The 14,331-nt window shown below is 44.7% G+C and overlaps 1 protein-coding gene across 2 annotated transcripts in view; it reads left to right on the forward strand.

Annotated features, from left to right (window-relative positions):
- The window catches only part of slc13a4 (solute carrier family 13 member 4), a 104,668-nt gene that overhangs the window by 51,566 nt on the left and 38,771 nt on the right, over positions 1 to 14,331 (forward strand). For both annotated transcript variants that reach the window (XM_048549427.2, XM_048549429.2), the window contains exon 3: positions 379 to 515. In XM_048549427.2, coding sequence (XP_048405384.1) covers positions 379 to 515 — 137 coding nt within the window. The remainder of the gene's footprint in view (positions 1 to 378; positions 516 to 14,331) is intronic.

A 14,331-nucleotide genomic window follows, 5' to 3' on the forward strand; every position in this document is an offset into this window, starting at 1 on the left:
TTTCAGAGTGGCGACACAAAACAATACTTTTCACTGTATTTGTGATAAATACACATGACAACAAATAAATCAAATAAATAAATCAAATCAAATCATGACAGAAAATTTGCCACATCCCATTACTATTATTCTGTCAGGTCTATTGATGAAGTAGATTAAATTATAAGATCAATGCTGACATTTCAATGTAATGCAATTAGAATTTGCTGTGCAGAGACCGTCACTATGAGTAATTTCCCTGTGCAGATCTATCAGCATGATACACAGCACCATGTAAAATATTCTGGGTCTCCAGTGTGTTGTGTTTTAGTAGATAGTATCAAGAGAGGGAATCACATTTTTCAGTTCTAGAATTGATGCTTGTTTTGCTTTGTGTAGGTTGCATCAGAATACTTCAAGGACACTACATTACTGCTGATTGGTGTCATTTGTCTGGCTGCTTCCATTGAGAAGTGGAATTTGCACAAGAGGATTGCCCTTCGTATGGTGATGTTGGCAGGTGCCAAACCGGGGATGTGAGTATTACTTCAGGTTCAGGTGTATTCTTAAGAAGGAATAGACCTAAGAACATAAAAGCAGGCCTTCAGTGAAAAGCTGTCTTCTATCAGAGCTTTACCCTCAAGGTTCAATGAAGGATAAAGTTACCAAATTAGTTATAACTCAAAAGGTATCAAAAAGTGTATGAAATATATGGACAGAACTCAAGTATTCTGTATCATTGCCCATTTAGCGTCTCACATAATTTTACCACCAGGTTTGTAAATGGGATTTGACACTCTTGCCACCTTTCTCTATTGTATTATTTAATCAAAGTTCTAATGATGAACTTCACATATTCATCTATTTTCCTCAAGTTTCAGCTAGGCAACTAAATCTTCCAATACAGAATAAAAACATCATGGATTGTTAAAGACTGTATTTTTTGCAAAATCTATGTAAAGAATCTTGGGCAATGACTTTTTTTCTGTTAGTGAAGCTACACTTCAGACAGACTGGGTACTTTAGTGCTGCCCTTGCACTAGCATTTCCAGGCAGAGGTGGAACTATCTGGCTTTATCAGAGCTGTTTTGCCCAAAGAGTCCTCATTACTTCCTCCTGCAGAACACTTCACTTGCACTGCACCAGCAATCAAAGAGGCGGTCAAGTATTCTGCCATTCTTGTCCTTAGCCACAGTAATAATTTCTGCTTTCTCATTTATTGTGCTAGACACAGGGTTTTGCCAAATATTTTTGCAATTCGAACAGCTTTTGAAAAGCTGGAAATGTGCGTATTATAAGTAATATATAGACATACAGCATGGAATCAGGCTCGTCGGTCCAAACTGTCCACACCGACCAGATTTCCTAAATAAATTTAGTCCCATTTGACAACATTTGGTCCATATCCTTCTTAACCCTTCCCATTCATATACCCATCCAGGTGACTTCTAAATGTTGTAATTGTACCAGTCTCCACCTCTCCTCTGGCAGCTCATTCCTCACATTCTGCATGAAAAATTTCTCACTTAGGTCCCTTTTAAATCTTTTCCTACTCACCTTAAACCCATGCCCTCTAGTTTTGGGCACCTCTTCCCTGTGGAAAAGTCCTTGACTATTCACTCCCTCCATACCCCACATGATTTTATAAACCTCTATAAAGGTTTCCCCCAGCCTATTCAGCCTCTCCCTATAGCTCAAACCCTCCAGCCGTGGCAACATCCTTGTAAATCTTTGCTGCACCCTTTCAAGTTGTGGTCATCTAGCTGATTCCAGTCTAGAAATCATACTCTCTCCGCTGCCAATTAACTTTATTTTTCACTAAGTTTTATTTGGAGAAATGTGTTCATCAAGATTTTCTATATAAACAATTTTTGCCCTCTAATTAAAGCAGGTGCAACAAGAGATTGAAGGACATGAGTTGGGATTTGGGAGCTGTGATGTAGGAGATGGTGGGCTGGACAAATATCTGTGTTTTGAGGTTGGGAGTTCAGCAGTTGCAATGATGGTCTGGAAAAGGAATTCACATACCCAGATGAGAAGTAGCACTTGGGCAGGATTACAAATCTCTACTCCTGATTCTTCAATTTGTGGGCATCTGAAATCAACTGCTCACTGGGGTCACCAAATGTGGCATTATATCTCCAGCTGGCAAGCCTATCACCGAATACTGCCAACTGGCAGCTACTTAAATGAGAAGAAAGACAGAAAATGCTGGAAATACTCAGAAGGTTAGGAAGCATTTTGTGGAGAGAGAAACAGAGTTAATGTTCCATGTCAGTGATCATTGGTCAGAATTAAAACATTCATTGGTATTGTAGTAGTAACTATGACGAAGCAGTTGCCCTTTTCTTCTCTGCAACTGAAATCAGCTTCTGTTAAAAGTATTAAATGTGAAAATCTAGAGGTTGTAATCTGTGATTCTAAACTTAACTATAGCGTGTACTGAGATAGGTCTCACAGACTGCATGGGATAGAAATTATGGCACTCGTAAAAAGTCATATTTTTCAATACTAATCTCAGAGTAAAAGCCCTGGAAAAGTTACACCTTGTTGAGTGAAATGTGAATGGGTTTCTTAGGCTGAAGTTCAATTAGTCTGGCTTAAGAAAACTAAAATTATATTTGTGGAATGTCAAATTCTCTCTTGTAATAACAAGAAATTTACATTCTTAAAACTTTTTAGAAGGTTTATTTTAAAATTGTGATACTCCATCTTCATTCAAAACAATTTATTTTGCTCTCTATAAAGTTTAATTAAAATTGAACAATAATTAGTATGTTTTACCTCCTGGTTTGCTGTCTTTGAAAATACATTGATGTGATTATCCTGCTTGCTGACATCACTGTGGCTGGAGACCTGAAAATCTCCTTGACTTGCTGTCAATTTCAAACCAATGCTGAGAAAAGGGGAAATCTGCACCAAAGAGATGGCTAGACGAATGAGTGAATGCTATCACTTTGCTGCTGACTGGAAAATCAGAACCATTAACTCTGTTTGATTCTCCAGAGACATTGCCTGATCTGTGGAGTATTCCCAATACTTTCTGATGCTTTTGTCATTTGTTAATCACTTATATTGGCACCAAGATGAAATATACCATTGATTTAACTTTCATGTTTGCCATCAATTGTTCCTGAGCAATAATTATCTTGTGATATACTTTCTTAAATGTGGTCTATTGATCTCATTTACTCCCAATCCACATTAGCCCGTAATTTGTAAGAACAGTGTCCAACATGATAACAAAGTGTGAAGCTGGATGAACACAGCAGGCCAAGCAGCATCTCAGGAGCACAAAAGCTGACATTTCGGGCCTAGACCCTTCATCAGAGAGGGGGATAGGGAGAGGGAACTGGAATAAATAGGGAGAGAGGGGGAGGCGGACCGAAGATGGAGAGAAAACAAGATAGGTGGAGAGGAGAGTATAGGTGGGGAAGTAGGGAGGGGATAGGTCAGTCCAGGGAAGATGGACAGGTCAAAGAGGCAGGATGAGGTGGTAGGTAGGAGATGGAGGTGTGGCTTGAGGTGGGAGGAAGGGATGGGTGAGAGGAAGAACAGGTTAGAGAAGCAGAGACAAGCTGGACTGGTTCTGGGATGCAGTGGGGGAAGGGGAGATTTTGAAGCTGGTGAAGTCCACATTGATACCATTGGGCTGCAGGGTTCCCAAGCGGAATATGAGTTGCTGTGTTCATCCAGCTCCACACTTTGTTATCTTGGATTCTCCAGCATCTGCAGTTTCCGTTATCAGTGTCCAGCATGAATTAGATTTACCTCTGGCTGTTTAATCTGACAATATTTTGCATGGACGTTGCTCAAAGTGTGAGCTGATTATGTTGCTGGGAGGGTATAATTACCATAGGGGACATCAGTGAACAAAACAATCAACTGGGTATGTCCTTCAGTAAGCAGGGTGAAGATTGTGACATTATGGACTGACAGGAAATTCAAAGCAGAGTGGGTAGTTGTTAAATCAAGTACAGTGTAAAAAGAAAAGATTTGATTATGGGAGGTAAGGAAGACAATTCAAAAGCAGACAATGTTTCTAATTTTACATTTTTAAACTGTTCAACAATTATCAAAAGCTGAGGAAATCAAACTTTGTACTTCTAATAGTTATATTTTGGTGCTAAAAGGATTCATTGGCAGTAGTTAATAATTAGCACTGCGTTAGACAGCTAGTCCAAGTTTAATTAAACATGTGCAAACCTTAAATGGCTCCAAACTGGGCTTCTTGCATCATTTCTGTTCAGCTCTAACTTCCTGCAGTGACTTTAGTTTACATTAAAATGGAAATAGAGCAACCTCACACTGCTCAGTGCATTTTAATGATGAACCTCATGGCAAGATGCCCTTTTCGAGAAACTAACAGTGAAGCAGCGCTCCCTCAACAATATGTCTGAATTTCCTTGTCTAAACTCATGCCTGGCCTCACCTGACATTGCATTGGCATCTACATATAACTAATATTAAGCATCATGCACTTTACCATTGTTTTGATCGATTTCTTTTGACAATCGCAACACACTTTCAAAGTATCTGAAGACCTCCAGTGGCAATGAAAGGCACTGCAGCCACATAAAAAAAATCCCAAATCCAAAAAAAATCTACAACTTGACCTGGAGGAAGAAAGGAAAGGGAAAGGATCGGGACCATAAACTGGGGAATAGGTCAGAGACTGAGAACTATATACATATTAGTAATATAATTAGATTCATGAAAATCATGATGTAACTGATAAACCTGACCGGCATCAGTAAGAAACAAAGACGTCAGAGCACGTGAAGAGTGAGATTTTGGACTTCACAATAGAGAACTGTATTTGTTAGCTTAAAATGTGTAGCTATATATAAAGAAGTGTTGCAGAGCATTAGGAGCAGAAAAGATTACTTAGAGATCAGAGGCAAACAGCCCGAGGCAAAGTGCACGTGCAGACACCTACAGCTCATAATGCAGACCTGGTATACTCCATGCTGCAGACCATAAATCTAGACAGGTATTTCAACAGGCAGGTAGCACTACTGGCTTAAAGCATAATATAAAGACACTTAGGGAAAGAAACCTCCAAAGCCAAGATGTGAAGTTAAAATACAGTCCAAGGCACAGCTGAAAAAGGAAGGCTCCAAAGTTGTAACATGACTTCAGAAGACTTCAAGCAAAGAGTTGGAAAAAGAGAAGACTCCGAATACAGGGCAACAGAGTAGGAAGACTTAATGGTGGAAGAAAATAACCTTTGAGATGTCAAAACTGAACTATGAACCAGCAATATTTTGGAGAATAAAGACACAGAACAAGAATGTTTTGACAGGAAGGAGAGAAAACATAAGTATTCACCCAGGTCAGTGAGGTGCAATAATTCATAGGCATGGCAGTTCCAGTAGAAACTTTGCAATTACCTCAACTGTTTGATAATGTGGAAGATCCACAATGAAACCAATGTGGGAGCTCAGGGAGCAGCTCAGGGAGAGTTTCAGACTCACGTGAAGGACTAATGTCATCAAGCTAGCATATTTTTACATGCTGTCAGGCCAATAGCTGAGAATGTTCTGGTAAGACAAGCCATGGAAGATGGAATATGTTGCATTGATTAATGCACTCAATGCATCCTTTTGCTCCCTAAAACTGGTAGGCTGAGCAACATTTAATTCATGATCCTGGCATGTGAGAAAATCAATAGAAGCCTTTTTAATTGATTTACAGAGTCACAGAGTCATACAGAACTGAATCAGTCCATGCCAAACATAATCTCAAACTAAACTAGTCCCACTTGTCTGTTCCTGGTCCATATCCCTCCAAACCTTTCCTATTCATGCATCTTTCCAAATGCCTTTTAAACATTGTAATTGTAACCACATCCATCTGACAGAAAACTCGGAAGTATGAAAGAATTGTGAGAAATGAGATGTTGTCAGACCTCCTTACACATGAGAAGAGACAGTCTAATTCACTGCACAGACAGAAATCATGGCCCAAAAATGTGTCAATATTGCAAAGAATCATCAGAGGCTTTTCTGACATGATCAGATGTGGAGACACCAAATGATGTAGTAACTCCCCCAAAAGCCTGTCAAATGCCAAAAACATAGGTGCCAGGGACATCAACCATATTAGGTTTTACAAGATATGGATCCACACACAATCACAAGTGCAATGAATATCCACTAGGGGAGCTGAGTGCCAAATTGTGGCCAGATGGGTGCTTAAAGAAATATTATAAATTAACAATAGCTTCATTACCTCAAAAGCAAAGAAATGGTTTTGCAAAAGGAAAATGTCAAGAGATTTAGAAATCATGAAACCAGGTGAAAGTTCAAGAAGATAAATATACAAATATAAGGTGAAGACATAAGGTGAAGCTTAAGAGAGTGAAAACCAATTCTAACTACCAACTTGATGGCTCAATGGTTTGAAACAGAATTTAAATTGCCATAGTTTCATACTAGCAGAGAGCTTGCCATGGTTGAAATCTTTGTGAGCCAGACCAGCAAATGTCAAACTCCAAAGTCCAGGAGACACAGGTATTCACATGTGTGGACAAATCACCACAAAACCTATCCAGAGAAGACATTTTGTCTTTGAAGTACTGAAGTATAAAATACCTAATTGTTAAGCTGAAATACGAGTTGGTCACAGAAAGAGAGTGAATATAATACTTCAGAATGAAGACGTCAGAGAATTTTGTCAGTAATTTCCAAAGATGTTTAAGCAAGCTGAAGTAGCAGTTTATATTACCCTGCAATAAGATGCTAAACCCATCTGGTTGTATGAATCCAAGAAATTCTTTGATGAGTAAAGTTAAATTTTGATTAAACAACATGATTGAACACAAGGTTCTACTGCTTGTAAGTAACAGAACCAACACAATGGTGCTCAGGCCTAGTAACTGCTTCCGAGGCCCAAAATGGAGAACTCGGATTGTGTGTGACTCTCTCTCATTTCAAGAAAGGAGTTCAACAAGAAATCCTTCCTAGCTCATCTGTGGATGATGATAGCCTGGCAAAATTGGCAACAAGAAGTTTTTCAAAGGATTGGATGTTAACACTGGGTTCTGGCAGAAACCTTTAGGCCATAAGTCAAAATTACTAAGTACACTTATTACACTGTTCAGGCAGGATTGTCTCAACTGTCTAAAATATGGGATCTTCTCTGCACCAACAATCTTCCAAACAGCATTGTCTAGAATCCTGAAGGGGAAACAGGAACCATTTTCCATATGGATGATATCTTAGTGCATGTTAAAAAGAAAGAACATGACCAGCAGACCAGTGATGTATTAAAGACACTACAGAATGTAAGCCTTACTAAAGTAGAAGATGCACTTTGTTCTTATAATAATAACATTTCTAGAACACAAAATTCAAGAACAGGGCATTGTTGAGTGGAGGAGTTAGCTAGGTGGTATTATTGCTGGACTGTTAATCCAGAGACCCAGGTAATAGCGAGTTTTGAGAAGATTTGTAGCTCAGGTTGAGGTTCTGGATGTGAGTTTGCTCGCTGAGCTGGAAGGTTAGTTTTCAGACGTTTCGTCACCTTTCTAGGCAACATCATCAGTGAGCCTCCGACGAAGTGCTGGTGTTATGTCCCGCTTTCTATTTATATGTTTAGGTTTCCTTGGATTGGTAATGTCATTTCCTGTGTTGGTGATGTCATTTCCTGTTCTTTTTCTCAGGGGGTGGCAGATTGGCTCCAAATCAATGTGTTTGTTGATGGAGTTCCGGTTGGAATGCCATGCTTCTAGGAATTCTCGTGCGTGTCTCTGTTTGGCTTGTCCTAGGATGGATGTGTTGTCCCAATCAAAGTGGTGTCCTTCCTCATCTGTATGTAAGGATACGAGTGATAGTGGGTCATGTCGTTTTGTGGCTAGTTGATGTTCATGTATCCTGGTGGCTAGCTTTCTGCCAGTTTGTCCAATGTAGTGTTTGTCACAGTTCTTGCAAGGTATTTTGTAGATGACGTTCGTTTTATTTGTTGTCTGTATAGGGTCTTTTAAGTTCATTAGCTGCTGTTTTAGTGTGTTGGTGGGTTTGTGGGCTACCATGATGCCAAGAGGTCCGAGTAGTCTGGCAGTCATTTCGGAAATGTCTTTGATGTAGGGGAGAATGGTTATGGTTTCTGGGCCCGTTTTGTCTGTTTGTTAGGGTTTGTTGCTGAGAAATCGGCAGACTGTGTTCATAGGGTACCCATTCTTTTTGAATACGCTGTATAGGTGATCTTCTTCTGCTGTTCATAGTTCCTCTGTGCTGCAGTGTGTGGTGGCTCGTTGGAATAATGTTCTAATGCAGCTTCGTTTGTGGGTGTTGAGATGGTTGCTCCTGTAGTTCAGTATTTGGTCTGTCCGTTGTAATGAACTATACAGACAACAAGCAAAACAAACGTCATCTACAAAATACCTTGCAAGAACTGTGACAAACACTACATTGGACAAACAGGCAGAAAGCTAGCCACCAGGATACATGAACATCAACTAGCCACAAAACGACATGACCCACTATCACTTGTTTCCTTACATACAGATGAGGAAGGACACCACTTTGATTGGGACAACACATCCATCCTAGGACAAGCCAAACAGAGACACGCACGAAAATTCCAAGTAGCATGGCATTCCAACCGGAACTCCATCAATAAACACATTGATTTGGAGCCAATCTACCATCCTCTGAGAAAAAGAACAGGAAATGACATCACCAATGCAGGAAATGACATCACCAACCCAAGGAAACCGAAACATATAAATAGAAAGCGGGACATAACACCAGCGCTTTGTCGGAGGCTCACTGTTGATGTTACCTAGAATGATGACAAAACATCTGGGAACAAACCTTCAAGCTCAGTGAACCAGCTTACATCTGGAACATAATAAAGACCCACTCTCTTGTGGACCGAGAGGAGGAGAGTGCTGTCTTGGAGGTGAAAGGAGGATGTCGGGTTGGCTGTGCACCCTTGCAACCAGTGGATCTTAATGCTGGCTTCAGCCTAACGCTGGTTCAGGGGAGCAGCCAACCTGCAACGATGGCTGCGGCAAGTGCTCGTGCCCCAGGCCAGGGGGTCCGGAACACCATCCATGTTTCCGTAAAGAAGGTGGATGAAGGTGCACCTGTGGACCGCACCTTCTTCGTGAAGAGGGTCCTGTTGGACTGTTGTGGGTTCGCTGCTGTGGACATTTACTGCCTGCAGGATTTCCCCGGAGGAGGTTTTTACGATGTGACCTTCAGGAGTGCCAAGCTTTGCGAGCGCTTCCTGGAGGTTTTCAAGGAGAAAGGAGGTGAGGGCCCCCTCTCTGTATTGACCGCTGTCCCGCTGTTTGTGATGCCAGCGCAGAGGAGCCGTATGGTGACTGTACACATGTACAACCCGCATGTGCCAGCAGTTGATGTCCTGACCTTCCTTGGAAGGTACGTGAAGGTGGAAGGGGACCTAACTGACATCATGGACCCCCTTTGGCATCTGGACCAGTAAGAGGGAGGTCAAGGTGACGCTGAGGATGGGCGCGGACGGGAATGTCATACACCCACCGTCCAGCTTCGCGATCGGCGGGAGCAAGGGCTACCTGACCTATGCAGGGCAACCTAAAGTCTGCCATGCCTGTGGTAGGTCAGGTCACGTGGCGGCCGACTGCAAAGCCACCATCTGCAGGAACTGCAGGGAGGAGGGACACCTTGCAAAGGATTGCCCACAAGAGAAAAGCTGCAACCTTTGTGGGGAAGCGGGCCACCTCTATAGGGCATGCCCATGGTGGGGGACCACCTATGCCCAGGTCGCCGGCGGGGGCAATGAGGGGCCAGCCCCCCTGGAGGAGAGGAAGGCACCAGGACCCAGCAAGGACCCCACTAATGTGCAGGAGGGCCAGGTCATGCAGGAGGGCCCAGCCCCGCAGGATGGGCCCGAGGCCAGCAAAGCGCCCCTGCAGGCTCCGCTCCCCCGCAACAACCCGGAGTCGATGGAGGCGGCGACAGGCGACCCAGGGGAGTGGATGACGGTCCGGAAAGCGAGGAGGAAGGTGCGTCGACGGGCCCAGGAACCGCAACCATCAGGCGGGAAGAGGCAGCTACAGGGGGGGCTATAAGAGCTCCTCTGACGAGAGGGATTCGGAGAGGGCCCGCCCGAAGCAGAAGTTAAAGATCTCGAGGGAGAAGGAAAGCAGCACCCCGCTTCCAGGTGATGGGAGGCGTCCTGAGGCTCCCTCCGACACCCAATCAAGTGCCGCTGGGGCACTGGAGGGCACCCCGGAACTTCCAGGCGGGAAGGAGGAAACAGCGCGTCCCCAGCCTGACCCAGAGCCGGACCCTCCTGCCTCTGCATCCCTGATGGGGGGATGCCACCCGGAAGGCAGCACGACGGTTTCCTGAGACCGGAGAGCGTCCAGCAGTTAGCCCGGGCAATGGGCATGAAGGGACAGACAGAGGGGCTGGACCTTTGACTTGGGGAGGGTACTGCGGTCACTGCCCACAATGGGGGTACGAGTTGCGAGCATTAATGTGCGCAGTGTCAAGTACACTGCAAAATGTGTGTCCACGTTGGCCTACCTGACCACCGTCAAGGCGGACCTCCTGTTTCTGCAGGAGTGCGGTAGGTACTGGAAATGGTCTGGCGCCTGGACCTGTGGGCCTTTGATCTGGTCGGGGGGTAACAACTGTCGCTCCTCGGGCCTGGCTATTCTGCTGCGGGGGCGCGACTTCACCATCTCTCAAGTTCAGGAGGTGGTGGGGGGACGCGCCTCCTAGTGGCTGACGTCACCTACAGGAACACTCCCCTGAGGCTGATCAACGTGTACGCCCCAGCGGTATGGAGTGAGCGGTTGGCCGTCCTGCAGCGGCTTCCACCCCTGCTGGCTACGTCCAGGCCGGTCATCCTAGGCGGAGACTTCTACTGCATCATCGATGCAGATGGAAGATCCGGCGTGGGGACAGCGGGTGGGGGGAGTCAACTAGACGTCACGTCCAGATTCCTGATGGGCACGGTGAAGGACGCCAAGCTGCTCGACGTCTTCAGCACCCCTGCAGACGGAGCGCAGTGGAGGTACACCTGGTCGCGGCCAGACGGGTCTATCCGCTCAAGGATAGACTTCCTGTTTGTGTCACGGGCGTTCTCGGTCAGGTCCACTGGCGTCAAGCCGGTGTTCTTCTCTGACCACTGCCTCCTGCTGGCCGACTGTCACTTACAGGACGACCAGCCGGCCGGCAAGGGGACGTGGAAGCTCAACACGACTCTGTTGACCCCAGAGAACGTTGAGGAGCTTAAGAGGGAGTACACCGGTTGGAGAACCATGAAACCCCTCTTTGAGTCTCCGGGCGACTGGTGGGAGACGGTGAAGGAGAACATCAAGAGGTTCTTTGTCCTCAAGGGTGTTCGGAAGGCGAGAGAGAGGCGGGGAAAGCTGTCGCGACTCCAGAAAAGGGTGCAGAACCTGCTCCTTCTGCAATTGATGGGGGTTGATGTCACGGAGGACCACCGCGAGGTGAGGGGCCAGCAAGCCTCGCTCTTCGCCACGGAGGCCTCCAGGATAATCTTCCGGTCCAGGGTCCGCTCCGTGGCCTCGTTGCCGCGGAACGCTCCGAGTAGTTGGACCGTTCCGTACCACCTGTCCTTCGTGGAGAAATTTTTGAAAGGAAACACCTTTGACCACAAGGCCGTCAGGCAGTGGTCAGCACGTTGTATCCTCGAGACCCTTCGGGAAAAGGAGAGGGTGGATCCCGTCGTGTGGCTCCCCATGCAGACTGCCAAAGTCGTTTGACAGAATGCTTCATCGCCAGAAACTTTCAAACAAGCACAAGGACATTGCTTGGCTGGCGGTGAGAGGGGCTCTGCCAGTGAGATTCTTTATGCATGCCCGGAATCTCTGCGCCACCGCACGCTGCCCTCAAGGCGGCTGCAGGGGGGACGAGACTGTTGATCATCTCCTTCTGGAGTGTGCCTATGCGCAGGAGGTCTGGAGGGGGATGCAGCGGTATTTGTCGAGGTTCGTCCCGAGCAGCTCCGTGACGCGGGACTCCGTGCTCTACGGGCTGTTTCCGGGGACGCACACCGAGACCAACATCAACTGCGCCTGGAGGACCATCAATGCGGTGAAAGACGCTCTTTGGTCTGCCCGCAACTTGCTGGTCTGCCAGCTGAAAGAACTGACCCCGACCGAGTGTTGCAGACTGGCGCACTCCAAGGTCCAGGACTACGTGCTGCAGGACGCGCTAAAGCTTGGAGCAGCCGCCGCCAAGGCGCGGTGGGGAAAGACCACCGTATGAAATCCCTCGTCCAGAATAGGAAAAAGAACCCTATCTGGTAACTGGGCCCAGCTGGCGCCTTCCCCAACTGGTCAGGGGGCCAGCGGGGGGACTGTGCGGGGTGACGACTGCCGGGGTATTTTCTTTGCTTTGTTTTTTTTTCCTCCTTTTTTTTTCCTTTAGTTGGTGTATGTACCCCCTGGGTAACCCAGAGCGGCTTGCATGACTGGGTAGGTGTGTAAATATGTTTTATTTTTTGTACATCTTACGAATAAAGTATATTTTTTCAAATAAAAAAAGGGTGACAAAACGTCTGAAAACTAACCTTCCAGCTCAGCGAGCAAACTCACATCCAGAACCCAGGTAATGTTCTGGGACCCAGACTGAAATCCCATTGTAGCAGATGATAAAAATTTGAATTCAATTTATTTTAAAAATCTGGAAGTAAGAGTCTAATGATGATCACAAATCCATTGTTAATTTTCAGGAAAGGCCCAACTGGTTCATTAATGTGGGAAATTGCCATCCTATCCTAGCCTGGCTTCCATGTGACTCCAGACCCACAGACTTTTAACTGCCCTTAACTCTAACCCCCCTGGGCACTAGGGAATATGTGATGTGGCCCTCATCCTGTGAATGAATAAAATAAATGGTGGATCCAAGGAATACAAGAGCTATCACCAGTGATTTACCAACACTGAAGTGCATGAATGATGTATTGCATTTTTTAGAATTAGAAGTTTGTCCCCAGCATAGCAAGTCTAACTCAACCCATAAGGATGCTTTTGAAGAAAGGCCAGCAATGGTACTGTTATCGGGAACACAATGCAAGTTTTGATAAGATTAATGAAAAATTATTTTCTGTTGCTGTTCTAGCGTATTATAATCCAGGCATAGATGCAACATTGCACAAGACTTGAAACAGTCCTTATTCAGGTGCACATGACAAAACGAATGTCAAGTGTTTTGATGGTGTCTAAGAAAAGTTATGCAACCATAGAGAAGGGAGCCTTAACAGCTACATGAGGATAGGAAAGATTTTCATGAAACTGAAATTCCAGGTTGCAATGAAACATAAGCCTTTGGGAATATTATGGGGATTGAAAAAAATTTCAAAAGTGCACATTTGTGTCTAAAAATTCAGGTTTGTGCTAATGAGATGTGAGTATGCCATATTCCACCGTCTGTTCCAGACAAGGTACAGGCAAAAGTAGACACACTCATGGAAAACATTAGAATTTTGAAAATATACGGGATTACATGTTGCCATGCCTACACAGCCAATAGCCACGGAATCAATAATTCCATTCAAGATTTCTGCAAAGACCACAGGAAAGGTTAACTATGGAAATTTTCGATTTTAAGAGACAGCATATTCAGACCTAGTTGGCTGTTATTCAAGATTTATTGAAGTAGCAAGGCTTCATTCACTGCAGCACCCCCACTGATTGGATCAGTGAAAAAACACTTTGTCATACACAGTTGCCCTGAAGAACTGTCATTATAGAACGGACCTCAATTCGGAACACAAATTTCAGAAAGTTCAATTTAGAGGCAAGCATCAATTAGGTGACAGATTCTCTAGCGTACTCTTAATTAAACTGAGAGACAGAAAGTGTTGTCAAGACTACGAGGTCACTAATGCATGGGAATACAGACTCAGAATTGGCTCATTCAGTTACAAAGCAACACAATTGAACAATGAGATAACAAGGTGTAGAGCTGGATGAACACAGCAGGCCATGCAGCATCAGAGGAGCAGGAAAGCTGACGTTTCGGGTTTGGACCCTTCTTCAGAAAATACTCCTCTGATGCTGCTTGGCCTGCTGTGTTCATCCAGTTCTACACCTTGTTATCTCAGATTCTCCAGCACTGGCAGTTCCCACTATCTCTGAAACAATTGAACAATGGATACTTCCAATGGAATTGTTAGTGGGAAGAAAGTTAAAATGAATGACCAGTCTTAGAATACAACCTCAGGCGAAATAAAGGCTCTCAAGACCATGATAGGATCAAATAGCACGAGAAATAGTCTATAACACAAAGCAGCAGAGGTTTTACAACTCATGATTTGAAGCAATGACTTTGTCAACCTTAAAATCAGAGCAGGAGGTCTTGTTTGAGGAAAAGAAATCAG

This window comes from Stegostoma tigrinum, chromosome 18 (genome assembly GCF_030684315.1).
Source record: "Stegostoma tigrinum isolate sSteTig4 chromosome 18, sSteTig4.hap1, whole genome shotgun sequence".
Lineage (NCBI taxonomy): Eukaryota > Metazoa > Chordata > Chondrichthyes > Orectolobiformes > Stegostomatidae > Stegostoma > Stegostoma tigrinum.